Below are 26,964 nucleotides of genomic sequence, written 5' to 3' on the forward strand. Positions count from 1 at the left end.
TTTATATAAATTTACGTGTTTTGTGAAATAATATGTTATTTGTTATTAATCTTTTGTATTTTTTTGTTTTAACAACAGATATATGGCTGACCATCAGACTTCATCATCATCATCGGAGGATGAATTGCCTAAAAAGAGAACCACCAGAGGAGCCACTAGATTGAGGAAGCTCATGTTGAGAAAAGCTAAAGGTAAGAAGACTCATGTCATTATTGTCATCACTGGTCAAGCTTCAGGTCGTAATGGAGACCTCTTTAGAAGCTATTTAGGAGTACTGGCACGTGAAAGAATATCCATCCTTACTCCTAGTTTCGATCATGTGTCTGAAGTTCAACGGAACATGATATGGCAGGATCTAACGGTAAATTATGTCACGTAATTTTTTTAATTTATATTTTTATTATATTGGTAAAACACTTATTGATGTTCATTTTCTTTATTGCAGACGACATTTGATATTCCAAATGTGCCGACACTTAAACATAGATGTCTGGCAGCAGTCGCCGAAGATTTTCGTGGTTTTAAGACAAAACTAACGTCTAGGTATGTCTATGGATCTAAAAAGAATGAAGATCCACGTGAGCTATACACTTCAATTGATGAAGACACTTGGCGTCAGTTTGTTGAGTCTCGTACATCTGAGCGATGGAAGGTTAGTTTACTTGAATTCAAAAATTTGTTGAAATTGTCTACAAGTTGAACTAATTCATAAAATCAATTATATGTTACAGGAAATAAGGACAAAAGCCCAAGCAATAAGTAAAAAAAATAAAAACCCACACATATTGTCTCGTGGTGGGTATAGAAAGCTTGAAGAAAAGATATTGAAGGAAAAAGAAAAATCTAGGCCCCCACCTTCTGAAGATGATTGTCTTGCGCCTCCTTCACCACCATCTCGTCATCAAAAGTGGAAGTTAGCCCGCCTACGATCATCGGGCACCTACACTTCCGAAACTGCACGAGAAATCTCTGAAAAAATTGTAAGAGTTAACTTTACTAAAACATTAATATCATTTTATACCGAGTTTCTCTTAATTTTCTTGTGTTATATTGTAGGACTCCTTGGTTGAGCAGAGCTCCCAAGGTACTTTCATTCCAGAAGGTCGTCATGATATTCTTGCTACTGCAATTGGACAACCTGAGCACCCCGGACGTGTGCGTGCTGCTGGATCAGGAGTCGGCATTCGTCAATTTTTTGGTGGCTCCTCTAGTCAATCTTCATGGACACATAGTGCTGAGTATGAAGAAAAACTGACTCAACGGTTGACAGAACAAATCACTGAAAGGGTTATGCGTCAATTCGAGCAACATTTTGGTGGTCATGGCAACCCTCCGCAACTAATTCCCCAAGCAGAACCTTTTGTGCCCCCAACAGGTAGAAGCAAAAAGGGGAGTTGCTCGGGTCCAGCTGTACCAGGGGATGATGCAGACAACACTCATCGATGTGAACTATATGTTCTGCATGGTACAGGGAAGACACTAGTTGCTCGTGGAACAAAATTTGAGGCAGCCACTATTTTTCATGGTATGGAGCTGGCGGATGATGAGGTTAAGGTTACTGTAGAGGAAGTTATTATACCAGATGCTTTAGTTCCTGTGCCAACAGATGAGGTATATACTGTGGCACAGGCATTTCAGTCTTTTCTCGCCTGGCCTAAAGATTTAGTTGGTTCTATTTCTGACCCTTCGGTATGGATCCCCAAACTCACCTTATAGTACTTTGCATTTTAAGTTTACATGTTATTTATGTTCACAATCAAATTATTTTTTCCATGTACTAATAGTCGCATGAAGTGGAAAGTCCTGAACCTATGAAGATTCCAATATCTTTGGACGATCCTCTTGGTGCATTACACCAGCTTGCTGACATCATTAGTGATAAGCCGATGGTAGTTCCATGGGATTCTGATGTATTTGGGAGAGATAGTGACATCCCAATGTACCTGCATAAGCAAGATGTCTTAGAGCTTGCGTCGGGTACAGAAGAACTGAATATTACCCTTATTCAGTTATGGATGATGTAAGCATCTAAACTATTCATTATGTTTAATTAATTTATATAGTAACTTATATTAAATAAATGTTTTTGTCCAGGTATATTTTTAGTGTCAGTAACAATATGGGGTTGAGTGATGTATATGGGTTCATAGACCCCCAACTCACTCATGTAGGCAATAAATTTGATGACATTCAAGCATACGTCACTGAATGCTTTGGACAAGGGAAGAAAATATATTTTGTCCCTTATATTTCTGGGTAAGTGTAGTTTGTTGACTTCTAATTATAATATATTATTTTAAGGTACAACAACGAATTTTTTTTTATTGCAGGCGTCATTGGCAACTAGTTGTAATTTCCATGAAGGACAACATTGTTGTGTGGCTTTGTTCCTTGCACAGGCCCTCCTAACCATCTGAGACAAGTTATAGATTGGTAAGAACCTTAATTTTATGAACTTTCTTTCTTATATAATTGTATCTTAACACCTTACCTTTTTCATAGTTCAATCGCTGGACATAGCATGTTGTTAGGGAAATCAACTGCTATGACAAAAAGGCTAGCATGGTTGAGCCTCAAGGTTTGCTATTTTGGTCTATAGTATTATAATTATTCAATTTCTTTTCTTCATCAATTACTTATATATGTGCATTCATTGTAGTGTAATTTACAAACCGGCTCATATGAGTGCGGTTACTATGTAATGCAATGGATATCAACCATTGTACGTGCTCGTATCACAAGTGGTTGGGAAACGGTAATTGTTTCACTATATGAAATACTTATATGCAATTTTGGCTTAGTTTATATACTAATTTAAATTATTCTCTTGTGTGCAGAGATTTGGTACCAGTACATCAATCCCCGTCAAGTCCATCAAATATTTAAGGATAGCTTTGGCAAAGTATATTATTCAAATGTACAATAGTACTTAGTATATTTGTTTATGGAAGCACATGATATTGTAATGAGTGCTACAATATGAATAGTATTTAAGTATTGTAATGAGTCCATCAATTATAATATGATATTGTTTCTGGCTGGGTTTGTATTTCTGGTTCAAAATTTGCAGGTTAATTGTGCTAGATTTGAATGAAATAGGACTAGAATTTAAAAAAAAAATAGCTTTATGCCTCGGTTGTAACCAAAACCGAGGCAGAAGATCATTCGAATTTTTAATTTTTTTTTTTAAATGGCCATATGCCTCGGTTAGACCAGAACCGAGGCAGTAAAGTTCACTTTCTGTTGCGGTCAAAACAGACCCGAGGCAGAAAGTATATTAAATTTTTTTATTTTTTGAATTTCTGGTACGCATTAGGCCTCGGTTGGGCGGAAACCGAGGCAGTAAATATTTTATATGCCTCGGGTTGTAACCGAGGCATAAACTACTGGCTTTTTACCTCGGTAGTATATGCAGCGGTTGCGGACCCGAAGCCAAAAGCTGAAAATAACCGCTGTCATTTCCCTTCCCTGCACTAGTGACAATTCAAGTAATTAAAATTTTATGTACAAAAATATCTCAAAATTTCATAAAAAACAGGTTCGCGGATACTCAAACAATTTGTTTCTAAATTTAAAAAATTCAATCTCAAGGTAACAATTTTTCAATTGTTTTTTACTACTTTCTACTATTTACGATATAAATAAATCTTGTCTTTTTCATAAAAATTGCTCAAAATTTCAAAAGAAAATTGTTCAAATTTACAAAGGGATTATTGATATTATGAAATTTGAAAATTTTCTTCTTTTTGTGACACTTTTTAAATTTTTTACTAATTTTTACTCTTTACAAATTAAATAATTGATAATTTATATATAAAAATTGCAAAACATTTCACAAGTAACAAGTTGGCCAATACTAGCATAGGATTTGTGCTCTTAAATTTGACAAATTCCATCCCTTGGTAACAATTTTTTAATTCTTTTTACTATTTTCAACTATTTGCAATTCAAATAATTGAACTGATATGTACAAAAAGATCTAAAAATTTCATAACAAACAGGTTGGCAGATACTAAAATGGGATTAGTTTCTGAAATTTATAAAATTCAATCTATAGGTAACAAATTTTCAATTATTTTTTACTACTTTCTACTAATTACCATTTAAATAAATCTTGTTTTTTTCATAAAAATTGCTCAATTTCAGAAGAAACTTGTTGCAAATTGTCAAAGGGATTATTGGTGTTATGAAATTTGAAAATATTCTTCTTTTTGTTACACTTTTTTAATTTTTTACTAATTTTTACTCTTTACAATTTAAATAATTGATATTTTATAAATAAAAATTGCAAAAGATTTCACAAGTAACGAGTTGGCCAATACTAGGATAGGATTTGTGTTCTTAAATTTGACAAATTTCATCTCCTAGTAACAATTTTTTAATTCTTTTTACTATTTTTAACTATTTACAATTCAAATAATTGAACTTATATGTACAAAAAGATCTCAAAATTTCATAACAAACAGGTTGGCAGATACTCAAATGGGATTAGTTTCTGAAATTTATAAAATTCGATCTCTAGGTAACAAATTTTCAATGGTTTTTTACAACTTTCTACTTTACAATTTAAATAATTCATGTTTTCTACTTAAAAATTGCTCAAAATTTCATGAGAAACTTGTTGCAAATAGTCAAAGAGGATTATTGGTGTTATGAAATTTGAAAATTTTCTTCTTTTTCTCACACTTCTTTAATTTTTTACTAATTTTTGCTATATACAAATTAAATAATTGATATTTTACATAAACAAATTGCAAAAAGTTTAACAAGAAACAAGTTGACCAATACTAGGATAGGATTTGTGTATTTGAATTTGACAAATTCCATCTCCTGATAACCCTTTTTTAATTCCTTTTACTATTTTTAACTATTTACAATTCAAGTAATTAAAATTTTATGTACAAAAATATCTCAAAATTTCATAAAAAACAGGTTCGCGGATACTCAAATGCAATTTGTTTCTAAATTTAAAAAATTCAATCACTAGGTAACAATTTTTTAATTGTTTTTTACTACTTTCTACTATTTACAATTTAAATAAATCATGTTTTTTTATAAAAAATTGCTCAAAATGTCAGAAGAAACTTGTTGCAAATTGTCAAAGGGATTATTGGTGTTATGAAATTTGAAAATATTCTTCTTTTTGTGAAATTTTTTTAATTTTTTACTAATTTTTACTCTTTACAATTTAAATAATTGATATTTTATATATAAAAATTGCAAAAGATTTCACAAGTAACGAGTTGGCCAATACTAGGATAGGATTTGTGTTCTTAAATTTGACAAATTTCATCTCCTAGTAACAATTTTTTAATTCTATTTACTATTTTTAACTATTTACAATTGAAATAATTGAAGTTATATGTACAAAAAGATCTCAAAATTTCATAACAAACAGGTTGGCAGATACTCAAATGGGATTAGTTTCTGAAATTTATAAAATTCGATCTCTAGGTAACAAATTTTCAATGGTTTTTTACTAATTTCTACTGTTTACAATTTAAATAATTCATGTTTTCTACTTAAAAATTGCTCAAAATTTCATGAGAAACTTGTTGCAAATAGTCAAAGAGGATTATTGGTGTTATGAAATTTGAAAATTTTCGTCTTTTTCTCACACTTCTTTAATTTTTTACTAATTTTTGCTATATACAAATTAAATAATTGATATTTTACATAAACAAAATGCAAAAAGTTTAACAAGAAACAAGTTGACCAATACTAGGATAGGATTTGTGTATTTTAATTTGACAAATTCCATCTCCTGATAACCCTTTTTTAATTCCTTTTACTATTTTTAACTATTTACAATTCAAGTAATTAAAATTTTATGTACAAAAATATCTCAAAATTTCATAAAAAACAGGTTCGCGGATACTCAAATGCAATTTGTTTCTAAATTTAAAAAATTCAATCTCTAGGTAACAATTTTTTAATTGTTTTTTACTACTTTCTACTATTTATAATTTAAATAAATCATGTTTTTTTATAAAAAATTGCTCAAAATGTCAGAAGAAACTTGTTGCAAATTGTCAAAGGGATTATTGGTGTTATGAAATTTGAAAATTTTCTTCTTTTTGTGAAATTTTTTTAATTTTTTTACTAATTTTTACTCTTTACAATTTAAATAATTGATATTTTATATATAAAAATTGCAAAAGATTTCACAAGTAACAAGTTGGCCAATACTAGGATAGGATTTGTGTTCTTAAATTTGACAAATTTCATCTCCTAGTAACAATTTTTTAATTCTATTTACTATTTTTAACTATTTACAATTGAAATAATTGAAGTTATATGTACAAAAAGATCTCAAAATTTCATAACAAACAGGTTGGTAGATACTCAAATGGGATTAGTTTCTGAAATTTATAAAATTCGATCTCTAGGTAACAAATTTTCAATTGTTTTTTACTACTTTCTACTGTTTACAATTTAAATAATTCATGTTTTCTACTTAAAAATTGCTCAAAATTTCATGAGAAACTTGTTGCAAATAGTCAAAGAGGATTATTGGTGTTATGAAATTTGAAAATTTTCTTCTTTTTCTCACACTTCTTTAATTTTTTACTAATTTTTGCTATATACAAATTAAATAATTGATATTTTACATAAACAAATTGCAAAAAGTTTAACAAGAAACAAGTTGACCAATACTAGGATAGGATTTGTGTATTTGAATTTGACAAATTCCATCTCCTGATAACCCTTTTTTAATTCCTTTTACTATTTTTAACTATTTACAATTCAAGTAATTAAAATTTTATGTACAAAAATATCTCAAAATTTCATAAAAAACAGGTTCGCGGATACTCAAATGCAATTTGTTTCTAAATTTAAAAAATTCAATCTTTAGGTAACAATTTTTTAATTGTTTTTTACTACTTTCTACTATTTATAATTTAAATAAATCATGTTTTTTTATAAAAAATTGCTCAAAATGTCAGAAGAAACTTGTTGCAAATTGTCAAAGGGATTATTGGTGTTATGAAATTTGAAAATTTTCTTCTTTTTGTGAAATTTTTTTAATTTTTTACTAATTTTTACTCTTTACAATTTAAATAATTGATATTTTATATAGAAAAATTGCAAAAGATTTCACAAGTAACGAGTTGGCCAATACTAGGATAGGATTTGTGTTCTTAAATTTGACAAATTTCATCTCCTAGTAACAATTTTTTAATTCTATTTACTATTTTTAACTATTTACAATTCAAATAATTGAAGTTATATGTACAAAAAGATCTCAAAATTTCATAACAAACAGGTTGGCAGATACTCAAATGGGATTAGTTTCTGAAATTTATAAAATTCGATCTCTAGGTAACAAATTTTCAATGGTTTTTTACTACTTTCTACTGTTTACAATTTAAATAATTCATGTTTTCTACTTAAAAATTGCTCAAAATTTCATGAGAAACTTGTTGCAAATAGTCAAAGAGGATTATTGGTGTTATGAAATTTGAAAATTTTCTTTTTTTTGTCACACTTCTTTAATTTTTTACTAATTCTTACTATATACAAATTAAATAATTGATATTTTATATAAAAAAATTGCAAAAAGTTTAACAAAAAACAAGTTAACCAATACTAGGATAGGATTTGTGTTCTTGAATTTGACAAATTCCATATCTTGGTCACCCTTTTTTAGTTCTTTTTACTATTTTTAACTATTTACAATTCAAGTAATTAAAATTTTATATACAAAAATATCTCAAAATTTCATAACAAACAGGTTCGCGGATACTCAAATGCAATTTTTTTCTAAATTCAAAAAATTCTCTCTCTAGGTAACAAATTTTCAATTGTTTTTTTCTACTTTCTACTATTTTCCATTTACATAATTCATGTTTTTTTCATAAAAATTGCTTAAAATTTCAGAAGAAACTTGTCGCAAATTGCCCAAGGGATTATTGGTGTTATGAAATTTCAAAATTTTCTTCTTTTTGTGACACTTTTTTAATGTTTTACTAATTTTTACTCTTTACAATTTAAATAATTGATATTTTATATATAAAAATTGCAAAAAATTTCACAAGTAACGAGTTGGCCAATACTAGCATAGGATTTGTGCTCTTAAATTTGACAAATTCCATCCCTTGGTAACAATTTTTAATTCTTTTTACTATTTTTAACTATTTGCAATTCAAATAATTCAACTGATATGTACAAAAAGATTTAAAAATTTCATAACAAACAGGTTGGCAGATACTCAAATGGGATTAGTTTCTGAAATTTATAAAATTCAATCTATAGGTAACATATTTTTCAATTGTTTTTTACTACTTTCTATTATTTACAATTTAAATAAATCATGTTTTTTTCATAAAAATTGCTCAAAATTTCAGAAGAAAATTGTTCAAATTTTCAAAGGGATTATTGGTATTATGAAATTTGAAAATTTTCTTCTTTTTGTGACACTTTTTTAATTTTTTACTAATTTTTACTCTTTACAAATTAAATAATTGATATTTTATATATAAAAAATGTAAAAAATTTCACAAGTAACGAGTTGGCCAATACTAGCATAGGATTTGTGCTCTTAAATTTGACAAATTCCATCCCTTGGTAACAATTTTTAATTCTTTTTACTATTTTTAACTATTTGCAATTCAAATAATTCAACTGATATGTACAAAAAGATCTAAAAATTTCATAACAAACAGGTTGGCAGATACTCAAATGGGATTAGTTTCTGAAATTTATAAAATTCAATCTCTAGGTAAAAATTTTCAATGGTTTTTTACTACTTTCTACTATTTACCATTTAAATAAATGTTCTTTTTTTCATAAAAATTGCTTAAAATTTCAGAAGAAACTTGTTGCAAATTGTCAAAGGGATTATTGGTGTTATGAAATTTGAAAATATTCTTCTTTTTGTCACACTTTTTTAATTTTTTACTAATTTTTACTCTTTACAATTTAAATAATTGATATTTTATATATAAAGATTGAAAAAAAAATTCACAAGTAACGAGTTGGCCAATACGAGGATAGGATTTGTGTTCTTAAATTTGACAAATTCCATCTCCTAGTAAAATTTTTTTAATTCTTTTTACTATTTTTAACTATTTACAATTCAAATAATTGAACTTATATGTACAAAAAGATCTCAAAATTTCATAACAAATAGGTTGGCAAATACTCAAATGGGATTAGTTTCTGAAATTTATAAAATTCGATCTCTAGGTAACAAATTTTCAATGGTTTTTTAGTACTTTCTACTGTTTACAATTTAAATAATTCATGTTTTCTACATACTAATTGCTCAAAATTTCATGAGAAACTTGTTGCAAATAGTCAAAGAGGATTATTGGTGTTATGAAATTTGAAAATTTTCTTCTTTTTGTCACACTTCTTTAATTTTTTACTAACTTTTACTATATACAAATTAAATAATTGATTTTTCATATAAAAAAAAATTGCAAAAAGTTTAACAAGAAACAAGTTAACCAATACTAGGATAGGATTTCTGTTCTTGAATTTGACAAATTCCATCTCCTGGTAACCCTTTTTTAATTCTTTTTACTATTTTTAACTATTTAGAATTCAAGTAATTAAAATTTTATATACAAAAATATCTCAAAATTTCATAACAAACAGGTTCGCGGATACTCAAATGCAATTTTTTTCTAAATTTAAAAAATTCTTTTTCCAGGTAACAATTTTTCAATTATTTTTTACTACTTTCTACTATTTACAATTTAAATAAATCATGTTTTTTTCATAAAAATTGCTCAACATTTCAGAAGAAACTTATTGCAAATTGTCAAAAGGATTATTGGTGCTATGAAATTTGAAAATTTTCTTCTTCTTCTGACACTTTTTTAATTTTTTATTAATTTTTACTCTTTCCAATTTAAATAATTGATATTTTATATATAAAAATTGCAAAAAATTTCATAAGTACCGAGTTGGCCAATACTAGGATAGGATTTATGTTCTTAAATTTGACCAATTCCATCTCCTAGAAACAATTTTTTAATTCTTTTTACTATTTTTAACTATTTACAATTCGAATAATTGAACTTATATGTACAAAAAGATCTCAAAATTTCATAAAAAACAGGTTGGCAGATACTCAAATGGGATTAGTTTCTGAAATTTATAAAATTCAATCTCTAGGTAACAAATTTTCAATGGTTTTTTACTACTTTCTACTATTTACAATTTAAATAATTTATGTTTTCACATAAAAATTGCTCAAAATTTCATGAGAAACTTGTTGCAAAAAGTCAAAGAGAATTATTGGTGTTATGAAATTTTGAAAATTTACTAATTTTTACTATTTACAATTTAAATAATTGATATTTTATACATAAAAATTGAAAAAAAAATTCACAAGAAACGAGTTGGTCATTACTAGGATAGGATTTGTGTTCTTAAATTTGACAAATTCCATCTCCTGGTAAGACTTTTTTAATTCTTTTTACTATTTTTAACTATTTACAATTCAAATAATTGAAATTGAATGTACCAAAAAATCTCAATATTTCATAACAAACAGGTTGGCGAATTCTCAAATGGGATTAGTTTCTGAAATTTAAAAAATAAATTTCTAGGTAAAAAATATTCAATTTATTTTACTACTTTCTACTATTTACAATTTAAATAATTCATGTTTTCTACATACAAATTGGTCAAAGTTTGATAAGAAACTTGTTGCAAATACTCAAAGGGGATTAATGGTGTTACGAAATTTAAAAATTTTCTTCTTTTTCTGACCCTTGTTTAATTGTTTACTAATTTTTACTATTTACAATTTAAATAATTTATATTTTATATATAAAAATTGCAAAAAATTTTACGAGAAACGAGTTGGCCAATACTAGGATAGAATTTGTGTTCTTAAATTTGACAAATTCCATCTGCTGGTAAGACTGTTTTCATTCTTTTTACTATTTTTAACTATTTGCAATTCAAATAATTGAAATTGAATGTACCAAAAAATCTCAATATTTCATAACAAACAGGTTGGCGAATTCTCCAATGGGATTAGTTTCTGAAATTTAAAAAATAAATTTCTAGGTAAAAATTTTTCAATTTATTTTACTACTTTCTACTATTTACAATTTAAATAATTCATGTTTTCTACATACAAATTGGTCAAAGTTTGATAAGAAACTTGTTGCAAATAGTCAAAGGGGATTAATGGTGTTACGAAATTTGAAAATTTTCTTGTTTTTGTGACACTTGTTTAATTTTTGACTAATTTTTACTATTTATAATTTAAATAATTGATATTTTATATATAAAAATTGCAAAAATTTAACAAGAAACAAGTTGGCTAATACGAGGATAAGATTTGTGTTCTTAAATTTGACAAGTTCCACCTCCTGTAAAACTTTTTTTAATTCTTTTTACTATATTTAACTATTTACACTTCAAATAATTACAATTTTATGTACAAAAAGAACTCAAAATTTCGTAACAAACATGTTGGCGGATACTCAAATGGGATTAGTTTCTGAAATTTAAAAAATTCAATCTCTAGGTAACCATTTTCAATTGTTTTTTACTATTTTCTATTATTTACGATTTAAATAATTCATGTTTTCTACATAAAAATTGCTCAAAATTTCATGAGAAACTTGTTCCAAATAGTCAACGAGGATTATTGGTGTAAAGAAATTTGAATATTTTCTTCCTTTTGTGACACTTCTTTAATTTTTTACTAATATTTACTATTTACAAATTAAATAATTGATATTTTATATAAAAAAAATTGCAAAAAATTTAACAAGAAACAAGTTAACCAATACTAGGATAGGATTTGTGTTCTTGAATTTGACAAATACAATCTCCTGGTAACGCTTTTTTAATTCTTTTTACTATTTTTATCTATTTACAATTCAAGTAATTCAAATTGTATGTACAAAAATATGTCAAAATTTCATAACAAACAGGTTCGCGGATACTCAAACACAATTTGTTTCTAAATTTAAAAAATTCAATCTCTACGTAACAATTTTTCAATTGATTTTTACTACTTTCTACAATTTACAATTTGAATAAATCATATTTTTTTCATAATAATTGCTCAAAATTTCAGACGAAACTTGGTGCAAATTGTCAAAGGCATTATTGGTGTTATGAAATTTGAAAATTTTCTTCTTTTTGTGACACTTTTGTAATTTTTTACTAATTTTTACTTTTTACAATTTAAATAATTGATATTTTATATATAAAAATTGAAAAAAAATTCACAAGTAACGAGTTGGCGAATACAAGAATAGCATTTTTGTTCTTAAATTTGACAAATTCCATCCCCTGGTAACAATTTTTTAATTCTTTTTACTATTTTTCACTATTTACAATTCAAATAGTTGAACTTATATGTACAAAAAGATATCAAAATTTCATAACAAACAGGTTGACAGATACTCAAATGGGATTAGTTTTTGAAATTTATAAAATTCAATCTCTAGGTAACAAATTTTCAATGGTTTTTTACTACTTTCTACTATTTACAATTTAAATAATTCATGTTTTCTACATAAAAATTTCTCAAAATCTCATGAGAAATTTGTTGTAAATAGTAAAAGAGGATTATTGGTGTTACGAAATTTGAAAATTTTCTTCTTTTTGTTGTACTTCTTTAAGAGGTTTTTACTAATTTTTACTATATACAAATTAAATAATCTATATTTTATATATAAAAAATGCAAAAAATTTCACAAGTAAAGAGTTGGCCAATACTAGGATAGAATTTGTGTTCTTAAATTTGACAAATTTCATCTCCTGGTAACAATTTTTTAAATCTTTTTACTATTCTCTAATATTTACAATTCAAATAATTGAACTTATATGTACAAAAAGATCTCAACATTCCATAACAAACTGGTTGGCAGATACTCTAATGGGATTAGTTTCTGAAATTTATAAAATTCCATCTCTAGGTAAAAAAAAATTCAATTGTTTTTTACTACTTTCTACTATTTACAATTTAAATAATTCATGTTTTCTACATAAAAATTGCTCAAAATTTCATGAGAAACTTGTTGCAAATAGTCAAAGAGGATTATTGGTGTTATAAAATTTGAAAATTTTCTTCTTTTTGTCACACTTCTTTAATTTTTTACTAATTTTTACTATATACAAATTAAATAATTGATATTTTATATAAAAAAATTACAAAAAGTTTAACAAGAAACAAGTCAACCAATACCAGGATAGGATTTGTGTTCTTGAATGTAACCAATTCCATCTCCTCGTAACACTTTTTGAATTCTTTTTACTATTTTTAACTATTTACAATTCAAATAATTAAAATTTTATTTTCAAAAATATATCAACATTTCATAACAAACACGTTCGCGAATACTCAAATGAAATTTGTTTCTAAATTTAAAAAATTCAATCTCTAGGTAACAATTTTTCAATTGTTTTTTACTACTTTCTACTATTTACAATTTAAATAGTTCATGTTTTCTTCATAAAAATTGCTCAAAATTTCATACGAAGCTTGTTGCAAATTGTCAAAGGGATTATTGGTGTTATGAAATTAGAAAATTTTCTTCTTTTTGTGACACTTTTTTAATCTTTTACTAATTTTTACTATTTACAAATTAAATAATTGATATTTTATATAAAAAAATTGCAAAAAGTTTAACAAGAAACAAGTCAACCAATACCAGGATAGGATTTGTGTTCTTGAACGTAACCAATTCCATCTCCTCGTAAAACCTTTTTAATTCTTTTTACTATATTTAACTATTTACAATTCAAATAATTAAAATTTTATTTTCAAAAATATCTTAAAATTTCATAACAAACAGGTTCGCGAATACTCAAATGAAATCAGTGTATGAAATTTAAAAAATTCAATATCTATATAACAATTTTCCAATTCTTTTTTACTACTTTCTACTATTTACAATTTAAATTGTTCATGTTTTCTTCATAAAAATTGCTCAAAATTTCATACGAAACTTGTTGCAAATTGTCAAAGGGATTATTGGTGTTATGAAATTTGAAAATTTTCTTCTTTTTGTGACACTTTTTTTATTTTTTACTAATTTTTACTCTTTACAATTTAAATAACTGATATTTTATATATAAAAATTGCTAAAAATTTCACAAGTAACGAGTTGCCAATTACTAGGATAGGATTTTTGTTATTAAATTTGACAAATTCCATCTCCTGGTAACAATTTTTTAATTCTTTTTACTATTTTTAACTATTTACAATTCAAATAATTGAACTTATATGTACAAAAAGATCTCAAATTTTCATAACAAACATGTTGGCAGATACTCAAATGGGATTAGTGTCTGAAATTTATAAAATTCAATCTCTAGGTAACAAATTTTCAATGGTTTTTTACTACTTTCTACTATTTACAATTTAAATAGTTCATGTTTTCTTCATAAAAATTGCTCAAAATTTCATGAGAAACTTGTTGCAAATAGTCAAAGAGGATTATTGGTGTTATGAAATTTGAAAATTTTCTTCTTTTTGTGACACTTTTTTAATTTTTTACTAATTTTTACTCTTTACAATTTAAATAACTGATATTTTATATATAAAAATTGCTAAAAATTTCACAAGTAACGAGTTGGCAATAACTAGGATAGGATTTTTGTTATTAAATTTGACAAATTCCATCTCCCGGTAACAATTTTTTAATTCTTTTTACTATTTTTAACTATTTACAATTCAAATAATTGAACTTATATGTACAAAAAGATCTCAAATTTTCATAACAAACATGTTGGCAGATACTCAAATGGGATTAGTGTCTGAAATTTATAAAATTCAATCTCTAGGTAACAAATTTTCAATGGTTTTTTACTACTTTCTACTATTTACAATTTAAATAGTTCATGTTATGAAATTTGAAAATTTTCTTCTTTTTGTGACACTTCTTTAATTTTTTACTAATTTTTACTATATACAAATTAAATAATTCATATTTTATATAAAAAAATTGCAAAAAGTTTAACAAGAAACAAGTTAACCAATACTAGGAAAGGATTTGTATTCTTGAATTTGACAAATTCCATCTCCTGGTAAGCCTTTTTTTAATTCTTTTTACTATTTTTAATTATTTACAATTCAAGTAATGAAAATTTTATGTACAAAAATATCTCAAAATTTCATAACAAACAGGTTCGCGGATACTCAAATGGAATTTGTTTCTAAATTTAAAAAATTCAATCTCTAGGTAACAATTTTTCAATTGTTTTTCACAACTTTCTACTATTTACAATTTAAATAAATCATGTTTTTTTTTATAAAAAATGCTCAAAATTTCATAAGAAACTTGTTGCAAATTGTCAAAGGTATTATTGGTGTTATGAAATTTGAAAATTTTCTTCTTTTTGTGACACTTTTTTTATTTTTTACTAATTCTTACTCTTTACAATTTAAATAACTGATATTTTATATATATAAATTTGAAAAAATTTCACAAGTAACGAGTTGGCCAACACTAGGATAGGATTTGGGTTCTTAAATTTGACAAATTTCATCTCCTGGTAACAATTTTTTAATTCTTTTTACTATTTTTAACTATTTACAATTCAAATAATTGAACTTATATGTACAAAAAGATCTTAAAATTTCATAACAAACAGGTTGGCAGATACTTAAATGGGATTAGTTTCTGAAATTTATAAAATTCAATCTCTAGGTAACAAATTTTCAATGGTTTTTGACTACTTTCTACTATTTACAATTTAAATAATTCATGTTTTCTATATAAAAATTGCCCAAAATTTCATGATAAACTTCTTGCAAATAGTAAAAGAAGATTATTGGTGTTATGAAATTTGAAAATTTTCTTTTTTTTGTCCCACTTCTACAATTTTTTACTAATTTTTACTATATACAAATTAAATAATTGATATTTTATACAAAAAAATTGCAAAAAGTTTAACAAGAAACAAGTTAACAAAAAACTAGGATAGGATTTCTGTTCTTGAATTTGACAAATTCCATCTCCTGATAACCCTTTCTTAATTCTTTTTACCATTTTTAACTATTTACAATTCAAGTAATTAAAATTTTATGTACAAAAATATCTCAAAATATCATAACAAACAGGTTCGCGGATACTCAAATGCAATTTGTTTCTAAATTTAAAAAATTCAATCTCTAGGTAACAATTTTTCAATTGTTTTTTACTACTTTCTACTATTTACAATTTCAATCAATCATGTTTTTTTGATAAAAATTGCTCAAAATTTGAGAAGAAACTTGTTGCAAATTATCAAAGGGATTATTGGTGTTCTGAAATTTGAAAATTTTCTTCTTTTTGTGACTCTTTTTTTAATTTTTTAGTAATTTTTACTCTTTACAATTTTTAATAATTGATATTTTATATATAAAAATTGAAAAAAATTTCACAAGTAACGAGTTGGCCATTACTAGGATAGGATTTGTGTTCTTAAATTTGACAAATTTCACCTTCTGGTAACAATTTTTTAATTCTTTTTACTATTTTTAACTATTTGCAATTCAAGTAATTAAAATTTTATGTACAAAAATATCTCAAAATTTCATAACAAACAGGTTCGCGGATACTCAAATGCAATTTGTTTCTAAATTTAAAAAATTCAATCTCTAGGTACCAATTTTTCAATTGTTTTTTACAAATTTCTACTATTTACAATTTAAATAAATCATGTTTTTTTCATAAAAATTGCTCAAAATTTCATAAGAAACTTGTTGCAAATTGTCAAAGAGGATTATTGGTGTTATGAAATTTGAAAATTTTCTTTTTTTTTTGTCACACTTCATTAATTTTTTACTAATTTTTACAATATACAAATTAAATAATTGATATTTTATATAAAAAAATTGCAAAAAGTTTAACAAGAAACAAGTTAACCAATACTAGGATAGGATTTGTGTTCTTGAATTTGACAAATTCCATCTCCTAGTAACCCTTTATTTAATTTTTTTTACTATTTTTAATTATTTACAATTCAAGTAATTAAAATTTTATGTACAAAAATATCTCAAAATTTCATAACAGACAGGTTCGCGGAAACCCAAATGCAATTTCTTTCTAAATTTAAAAATTTCAATCTCTCTGGAATAATTTTTCAATTGTTTTTTATTACTTTCTACTATTTACAATTTAAATAAATCATGTTTTTTTCATAAAAAATTGCTCAAAATTTCAGAAGAAACTTGTTGCAAATTGTCAAATGGACTATTGGTGATATGAAATTTGAAAATGTTCTTCTTTTTGTGAAACTTTTTTAATTCTTTATTAATTTTTACTCTTTACAATTTAAATAATTGATATTTTATATATAAAAATTGAATAAAAATTCACAAGTAACGAGTTGGCAAATACTAGGATAGGATTTGTGTTCTTAAATTTGACAAATTCCATCTCCTGGTAACAATTTTTTAATTCTTTTTACTATTTTTAACTATTTGCAATTCAAATAATTGAACTTTAATGTACAAAAAGATCTCAAAATTTCATAACAAACAGGTTGACGGATACTCAAATGCAATTTGTTTCTAAATTTAAAAAATTGAATCTCTAGGTAACAAATTTTCTATTGTTTTTACTACTTTCTACTCTTTACAATTTAAATAATTCAGGTTTTCTACATTAAAATTGCTCAAAATTTCATGAGAAACTTCTTGCAAATAGTCAAAGAGGATTATTGGTGTTTTGAAATTTGAAAATTGTCTTCTTTTTGTCACACTTTTTTAATTTTTTACTGATTTTTACTCTTTACAATTTAAATAATTTATATTTTATATATAAAAATTGCAAAAAATTTCACAAGTAACGAGTTGGCCAATACTAGGATAGGATTTTTGTTCTTAAATTTCACAAATTCCATCTCCTGGTAACAATTTTTTAATTATTTTTACTATTTTTAACTATTTACAATTCAAATAATTGAACTTATATGTACAAAAAGATCTAAAAATTTCATAACAAACAGGTTGACAGATACTCAAATGGGATTAGTTTTTGAAATTTATAAAATTCAATCTCTAGGTAACAAATTTTCAATGGTTTTTTACTACTTTCTACTATTCACAATTTAAATAATTCAGGTTTTCTACATAAAAATTGCTCAAAATTTCATGAGAAACTTGTTGCAGATAGTCAAAAAGGATTATTGGTGTTATGAAATTTGAAAATTTTCTTGTTTTTGTCACACTTCTTTAATTTTTTACTAATTTTTACTATATACAAATTAATTAATTGATATTTTATATAAAAAAATTGCAAAAAGTTTAACAAGAAACAAGTTAACCAATACTAGGATAGGATTTGTGTTCTTAAGTTTGGCAAATTCCTTCTCCTGGTAAACCTTTTTTAATTCTTTTTACTATTTTTAACTATTTACAATTCAAGTAATTAAAATTTTATGTACAAAAATATTTCAAAATTTCATGACAAACAGGTTTGCGGATACTCAAATGCAATTTGTTTCTAAATTTAAAAAATTCAATCTCTAGGTAACAATTTTTCAATTGTTTTTTACTACTTTCTACTATTTACAATTTAAATAAATCATGTTTTTTTCATAAACATTGCTCAAAATTTCAGAAGAAACTTGTGCAAATTGTCAAAGGAATTATTGGTGTTATGAAATTTGAAAATTTTCTTCTTTTTGTGACACTTATTTAATTTTTTACTAATTTTTACTCTTTACAATTTAAATAATTGATATTTTATATATAAAAAATGCAAAAAAATTGACAAGTAACGAGTTGGCTAATACTAGGATAGGATTTTTGTTCTTAAATTTCACAAATTCCATCTCCTGGTAACAATTTTTTAATTATTTTTACTATTTTTAACTATTTACAATTCAAATAATTGAACTTCTATGTACAAAAAGATCTAAAAATTTCATAACAAACAGGTTGGCAGATACTCAAATGGGATTAGTTTTTGAAATTTATAAAATTCAATCTCTAGGTAACAAATTTTCAATGGTTTTTTACTACTTTCTACCATTTACAATTCAAATAATTCATGTTTTCTACATAAAAATTGCTCAAAATTTCATGAGAAACTTGTTGCAAATAGTCAAAGAGGATTATTGGTGTTATGAAATTTGAAAAGTTTCTTCTTTTTGTCACAGTTCTTTAATTTTTTACTAATTTCTACTATATACAAATTAAATAATTGATATTTTATATAAAAAATTGCAAAAAGTTTAACAAGAAACAAGTTAACCAATACTAGGATAGGATTTGTGTTCTTGAATTTGACAAATTCCATCTCCTGGTAACCCTTTTTTAATTCTTTTTACTATTTTTAACTATTTACAATTCAAGTAATTAAAATTTTATGTACAAAAAAATCTCAAAATTTCATAACAAACAGGCTCGCAGATACTCAAATGCAATTTGTTTCTAAATTTAAAAAATTCAATCTCTAGGTAACAAATTTTCAATGGTTTTTTACTACTCTCTACTATTTAAAATTTAAATAATTCATGTTTTCTACATAAAAATTGCTCAAAATTTCATGAGAAACTTGTTGGAAATAGTCAAAGAGGATTATTGGTGTTATGAAATTTGAAAATTTTCTTCTTTTTGTCACACTTCTTTAATTTTTTACTAATTCTTACTATATACAAATTAAATAATTGATATTTTATATAAAAAAATTACAAGAAGTTTAACACGAAACAAGTTAACCAATACTAGGATAGGATTTGTGTTCTTGAATTTGACAAATTCCATCTCCTGGTAACCCTTTTTTAATTCTTTTTACTATTTTTAACTATTTACATTTTAAGTAATTAAAATTTTATGTACAAAAAAATCTCAAAATTTCATAACAAACAGGCTCGCAGATACTCAAATGCAATTTGTTTCTAAATTTAAAAAATTCAATCTCTAGGTAACAATTTTTCAATTGTTTTTTACTACTTTCAACTATTTACAATTTTAATAAATCATGTTTTTTTCACAAAAATTGCTCAAAATTTCAGAAGAAACTTGTTGCAAATTGTCAAAGGGATTATTCGTGTTATGAAATTTGAAAATTTTCTTCTTTTTGTGACACTTTTTTAATGTTTTACTAATTCTTACTCTTTACAATTTAAATAATTGATATTTTATATATAAAAATTGCAAAAAATTTTACAAGTAACGAGTTGGCCAATACTAGCATAGGATTTGTGCTCTTAAATTTGACAAATTTCATCTCTTGGTATCAATTTTTTAATTCTTTTTACTATTTTTAACTATTTGCAATTCAAATAATTGAACTGATATGTACAAAAAGATCTCAAAATTTCATAACAAACAGGTTGGCAGATACTCAAATGGGATTAGTTTCTAAAATTTATAAAATTCAAACTCTAGGTAACAAATTTTCAATGGTTTTTTACTACTTTCTACTATTTACAATTTAAATAATTTATGTTTTCTACATAAAAATTGCTCAAAATTTCATGAGAAACTTGTTGCAAATAGTCAAAGAGGATTATTGGTGTTATGAAATTTGAAAGTTTTCTTCTTCTTGTAACACTTTTTTAATTTTTTACTAATTTTTAGTCTTTCCAATTTAAATAATTGATATTTTATATATAAAAATTGCAAAAAATTTCACAAGTAACGAGTTGGCCTATACTAGGACAGGATTTGTGTTCCTAAATTTTACAAATTCCATCTCCTGGTAACAATTTTTTAATTCTTTTTACTATTTTTAACTATTTACAATTCGAATAATTGAACTTATATGTACAAAAAGATCTCAAAATTTCATAACAAACAGGTTGACAGATACTCAAATGGGATTAGTTTCTAAAATTTATAAAGTTCAAACTCTAGGTAACAAATTTTCAATGGTTTTTTACTACTTTCTACTATTTACAATTTAAATAATTTATGTTTTCTACATAAAAATTGCTCAAAATTTCATGAGAAACTTGTTGCAAATAGTCAAAGAGGATTATTGGTGTTATGAAATTTGAACGTTTTCTTCTTGTTGTGACACTTTTTTAATTTTTTACTAATTTTTAGTCTTTCCAATTTAAATAATTGATATTTTATATATAAAAATTGCAAAAAATTTCACAAGTAACGAGTTGGCCTATACTAGGACAGGATTTGTGTTCCTAAATTTACAAATTCCATCTCCTGGTAACAATTTTTTAATTCTTTTTACTATTTTTAACTATTTACAATTCGAATAATTGAACTTATATGTACAAAAAGATCTCAAAATTTCATAACAAACAGGTTGGTAGATACTCAAATGGGATTAGTTTCTGAAATTTATAAAATTCAATCTCTAGGTAACAAATTTTCAATGGTTTTTTACTACTTTCTACTATTTACAATTTAAATAATTTATGTTTTCACATAAAAATTGCTCAAAATTTCATGAGAAACTTGTTGCAAAAAGTCAAAGAGAATTATTGGTGTTATGAAATTTGAAAATTTTCTTCTTTTTGGCACACTTCTTTAATTTTTTTACTGATTTTTACTATATACAAATTAAATAATTGATATTTTATATAAAAAAATTGCGAAAAGTTTAACAAGAAACAAGTTAACCAATACTAGGATAGGATTTGTGTTCTTGAATTTGACAAATTCCATCTCCTAGTAACCCTTTTTTAATTCTTTTTACTATTTTTAACTATTTACAATTCAAGTAATTAAAATTTTATGTACAAAAAGATCTCAAAATTTCATAACAAACAGGTTCGTGGATACTCAAATTCAATTTGTTTCTAAATTTAAAAAATTCAATTTGTAGGTAAAAATTTTTCAATTGTTTTTTACTACTTTCTACTATTTACAATTTAAATAAATCATGTTTTTTTCATAAAAATTACTCAAAATTTCAGAAGAAACTTATTGCAACTAGTCAAAGGGGATTAATGTGTTGGTATCGCGCAGCGGAATGTTTGAGCGTGCTGACAAACCCAAGAGGGGGGTGAATTGGTTTTTAAGTAATAAAATTAATACTTTAAAATTTTCCAAAATTTATCAATTAAATCAATAATTAATTTCTTTAAACACAATAATAGATGAAATAAAGAGATAGAGAAGAAGATTGAACACAAGTATTTATACTGGTTCGGATAAAAAGACCCTACGTCTAGTTATTAATCTCTCAAAAACGAGATTAACTAAATCCCTAACAAGTAACAGATTTACAATCAGATATTAAGAGTGTAAGGAAAGAAAACACCTCTCTTGAATCACACAAGAGATGAACACCTTTCTCTGAATCACACAGAGAACCTTGACCTTAGCTTTCCTAGCAACAGCAGCAGCACTCAATCTCCTAGAACACCTCTCAGTAAAAGTTATCGTTATACCCACACTAGGTTTTTCAAAGCTTCTATTGATAACACTCAGAGAAGTCTCTTGCAGTCACAACACTAGTACTCTAGCTTCTCAAAAAGCTAAGTGAGAAGTAACTCTGAGGTTCCTTTAAATAGGGGTTCCAGAAATTAGGTCAAAAAGTTGAACAGTCGCACCCAACTGACCAGTTATCACTAGTGACAATCGATTATTCCAGTGTGGTTTATGAAAAACAAATTTTTTGAGCAGATAATCGATTATCAGAGGTGATAATCGATTATTCCAATGCTTGCTTGAAAAGGAATTGGTTCAGCTCAGGATAATCGATTATTCTAAGTGATAATCGATTATCACTTTGATTTTTCGAGAAATACTAGAATTTTCTTTGTACAATACTGATTCTAACTAATCTAATTACATTTTACAAGATAGCTTTAAACATAACAACACATGGTCTTCATATTGACTACCGGATGGCTTTCAGTCTTCTTTTATCATCATCAAAATCTTGCTTCAGCATTTAGACTTGTATTGCTTTTGCCAACAATCTCCCCTTTTTTGATGATGATCAAAACAATATGTTTAAAGTATCTGCAATCAAAATATCTTACAAGTAGATTTGTTAGTAGCACTATTTGGTTTAAACGTTTAAACTTTTTCTCCCCCTGTTTTGATCATATGAAAAAAGTTTTAATGAGGAAGTTCCCCCTCAATTAGGCAATGGTAAAGAATAACAAGACAAATATACTTTTATTGAAAAAAAATAATAAAACTGGAAAACATATTACAATTGCAAAAAAATAGACTATGATGTAGACTTTTAAAAGTCTTGACTCATGTCATCATCTTCCTCATATTTATCAAATTTATGTTCTAAGTTAGAGATCCTAGAATCTAATCCTCTAATTAAGCCAGTGACTTCTTCATGTCTATGAGTGGAGAGAAGAAAGAATTCTTTAAGTCTCTGGTTGACATTTAAAATGTGATCCTCTAAAGAAGAAGATGAGCCACCAACACCACTGGATGATCCAATATTTGTGTCAACAGGATGAATAGGAGCAGTGGGAGGATTTTCTTCTTCTTCATTGTCCGAGGAAGGCATATCATCCTTGTGAATGTAGGTATTCCCAAAAGGAATAAACTTCATCTGCTTCAAGGAGTTTTCCGCAATTTTGTTGGCTGTAGTTGTCTTATGAGACTGTTCATCAGAGACATTTACCCCTTTATACTCACAAATACGAGAGATGAGCAACGAATACGGGAGAGGATATTGAGGCAATCTCTTGGCTTTGAGCATGGTGTCAAGAATGATGCTTGGCCAATAGATAGGAATGTGGTTGAGCATGGCATAGATGATCATAAGATCTGCTTCACTGCACTGTGCGTGGTTTGTACCACGTGGCCATAGAATCCAAATAATGAGATAGTGAAGTAGACGCTCATCGATTTTGAGAGGTCCGGCTAGCAATTGACGGCCTATTTCTTGATCTGGGCATCGCATAAAGGATCTATATGCAAAAATTTTGTTGAACCCTTCGATGCCAGCTGTGAGGATTGGGGATGTGCCATCATGAATGGGAAATTGTGCAACATTTTCCCAAATATCATCATCTAGAATAATGTTGACACCTTTCACCTTTGTGAACCCAACTCCATCTCTAAATTTTTAATTGAAGTAGAAGGCTCGTACCAAATCAGGGTAGTAGATGCCTTGCATCTCTGTGAAGAATTTCACACCTTGTTCACCCAGAAAATTTTGAATTGTGAAATGGCGATTTACAAACCATTGAGACTGGATGAATTTTGCAGTGATGAGGGGTTTGTCTTTCCACAATGTGATGAATTCAGATCTTCTTTCTTCATCCGAAATCCATCCTTCAATGGAAGCTGTTCGAGGTGCAGTTGAGGGTTGAGAGGCACGAGATGCAGTCCTTCTGCGTGTAGGAATCTTTCTACGAGAGGATTCAACCATGGTTGAGGTAAAGGAGAGGGAAGTTTTTGTGAGTTTTTGAGAAAATGAGAAAATGAGAAAATGAGAAAACTTTGAGTGTTGATGGAGAGAAAAGAGTGTTCTGGTGAGAAAAATGGCTCATATTTATAGAGAAGAGTCACCAACGGCCATATACACGCGTTTTGATGCAAATCTAGCCGTTGCAACGGCTAGTTTTTAAAATTATTTGGTCCAACAACGTGTAATAATCGATTATCCTAAGATGATAATCGATTATTGGTTCATGTTCTGGGCAAAATATGAATCCTGACGAGCTGATAATCGATTATCCTAAGTGATAATCGATTATTCCAGTGAGTTTTTGATTTTTGGCTCAAAATTAAGGATAATCGATTATTGCCCCAAATAATCGATTATTACAGAACATTTTTGAATTTTAAGGCTGAGAAGTTTAAGGATAATCGATTATGTCTCCAGATAATCGATTATTCCAGAATGTTTTGGGAATTTTTAAGAGTGTCTGATAATCGATTATTGACACTTATAATCGATTATTGACGCTATTTTTCAGATTTTTTAAGGATTTTGAGTTTTTGACAATTTAAGAGATCTCTAATATGCCTAAGTCTCTTCTTAGTTCATAAAATCTATCTTTAGCTAAAGGTTTGGTAAAGATATCAGCTAATTGATGCTTTGTATCTACGTATTTTATCTCACAATTTCCTTTATTAATGTGATCTCTTAGGAAATGATGCCTTATTTAAATGTTCTTTGTCCTAGAGTGCATTATGGGATTTTTGGTTAAATTAATAGCACTGGTATTATCACATTTCAGAGGTATGTGATTTAGAAAGATATTATAATCTTCTAGTTATTGTTTCATCCAAAGAATTTGAGCACAACAGTTTCCAGCTGCTATGTATTCAGCCTCTGTAGTTGACAAAGCCATACAAGCTTGTTTCTTCGAGTGCCAAGAGACTGATGAACTACCTAGGAGGTGATAGGTACCACTGGTACTTTTTCTATCTATTTTACCGCCACCATAATCAGCATCTGAATAGCCTATCAAATTAGGAGATGCTCCTGAAGGATACCAAAGTCCAAAACATGCAGTTCCTTTAAAGTATTTTAAAATTCTTTTTACTGCAGTAAGATGTGATTCTTTTGGATTGGCTTGAAATCGAGCACACACACATACAAAATGCATAATATCAGGCCTACTTGCAGTAAGATACAACAAAGAACCTATCATGCCTCTAAACATAGTTTGATTTACCTCTATTCCTGATTCATCTTTGTCTAAGTAGCAGGAGGTTCCCATAGGAGTACTTGCTTCCTTAGCAGTATCCATTCCAAATTTCTTAAGTACTTCTTTACAGTACTTAGATTGAGAAATGAAAGTTCCATTTTCCATTTGCTTAATTTGAAGACCCAAAAAGAATGTCAATTCTCCCATCATTGACATTTCAAACTCTCCCTGCATTATGCTTGCAAAGCCTTTACATAGTGAACTATCAGTAGACCCAAATATTATGTCATCTACATAAATCTGAACTAGCAAAATATGCTCATTTACTAATAAACAGAGTTAAATCAATTTTACCTCTTTCAAAATCATTTTCTAGCAAAAATGTACTTAATCGTTCATACCAAGATCTAGGTGCTTGTTTTAATCCATACAATGCTTTTTTTAATTTATAAATGTGATTAGGAAACTTATAGTCTTCAAAGCCAGGTGGTTGTTCAACATACACATTTTCTTTTATAAATCCATTTAAAAAAGCACTTTTGACATCCATCTGATATAATTTAAATTTCATGAGAGAAGCATAGGCAAGAAGTAAACGTATAGCTTCTAACCCGACAACTGGAGCATAAGTCTCATCATAGTCTATACCTTCTTCTTGTCTGTATCCCTTTGCTACAAGTCTGGCTTTGTTTTTAGTGATGTTTCCATCCTCATCCAGCTTGTTTCTGAACACCTATTTTGTTCCTATGACTTGGTGTGAATCATCCCTAGGAATGAGTTCCCAAACTTCATTCCTTTCAAATTGATTCAGCTCTTCTTGCATTGCTATGCACCATTGATCATCTTGAAGAGCTTTGTCTACACTTTTGGGTTCTATCTGTGAAACAAAGGCAACAGTCATACAAAAATTTGACATATTTCTAGTAACTACTCCCTTTGATATATCTCCAATGACATTTTCTAGAGATAATCCTCTAGGTGATTTCCAGCTTTTGGCAAGATCTTCAGGTTCAGTCAGTGGATTTTCATTTAGATATATCTCATCAAGGGCTTCTTTGAAATATTCTTCATCACCTGCATTTGTTTTATTTGACTCAAGAGGGTTCTCCTCAAGGTCCACAATTTCATCAAAAACAACATGCACAGATTCTTCCATATTCAAGGTTCTTCTATTAAAAATCCTGTAGGCTTTACTAGTTAATGAATATCCTAAGAAAATAGCTTCATCAGCTTTAGAATCAAATTTACCGAAATTTTCTTTTTCGTTATTTAGAACAAAGCATTTGCATCCAAATATTTTTAAATGTGCTACATTAGGCTTTCTTCCTTTAAACAATTCATAGGGGGTAACTTTTAAAATTGGTCTAATGAGCATTCTATTTAATACATAACAAGCTGTGCTCACAACATTAGCCCAAAAATATTTAGGCACATCATATTCGTTCAACATTGTGCGAGCTAATTCTTCTAAAGATCTATTTTTCCTTTCTACAACTCCAT

At 26.8% G+C, this 26,964-nt stretch overlaps 1 protein-coding gene across 1 annotated transcript; it reads left to right on the forward strand.

Moving 5' to 3' along the window:
• The first annotated feature begins 82 nt into the window (after positions 1-82).
• Positions 83-23,672, forward strand: LOC146882331 (uncharacterized). The gene is made up of 11 exons (XM_085667353.1): positions 83-361; positions 446-652; positions 732-980; positions 1,057-1,689; positions 1,785-2,020; positions 2,095-2,256; positions 2,331-2,399; positions 2,503-2,578; positions 2,660-2,755; positions 2,838-2,902; positions 23,450-23,672. The coding sequence occupies exons 1-11, from the start codon at positions 83-85 to the stop codon at positions 23,670-23,672; spliced, it is 2,295 nt and encodes a 764-aa protein (XP_085523479.1).
• The last annotated feature ends 3,292 nt before the right edge of the window (positions 23,673-26,964 follow it).

This window comes from Vigna unguiculata, chromosome 10, assembly GCF_037176805.1.
Source record: "Vigna unguiculata cultivar grain cowpea cultivar isolate G323 ecotype 2 chromosome 10, ASM3717680v1, whole genome shotgun sequence".
Classification (NCBI taxonomy): domain Eukaryota; kingdom Viridiplantae; phylum Streptophyta; class Magnoliopsida; order Fabales; family Fabaceae; genus Vigna; species Vigna unguiculata.

Excerpts from the sequence above, each read along its gene's own strand:
- LOC146882331 (XM_085667353.1), top strand. The coding sequence starts at position 83 with ATGGCTGACCATCAGACTTCATCATCATCATCGGAGGATGAATTGCCT. Across the intron at positions 362-445 it reads TGATATGGCAGGATCTAACG|ACGACATTTGATATTCCAAA; the intron begins GTAAATTATGTC and ends TCTTTATTGCAG. Across the intron at positions 2,579-2,659 it reads TAGCATGGTTGAGCCTCAAG|TGTAATTTACAAACCGGCTC; the intron begins GTTTGCTATTTT and ends CATTCATTGTAG.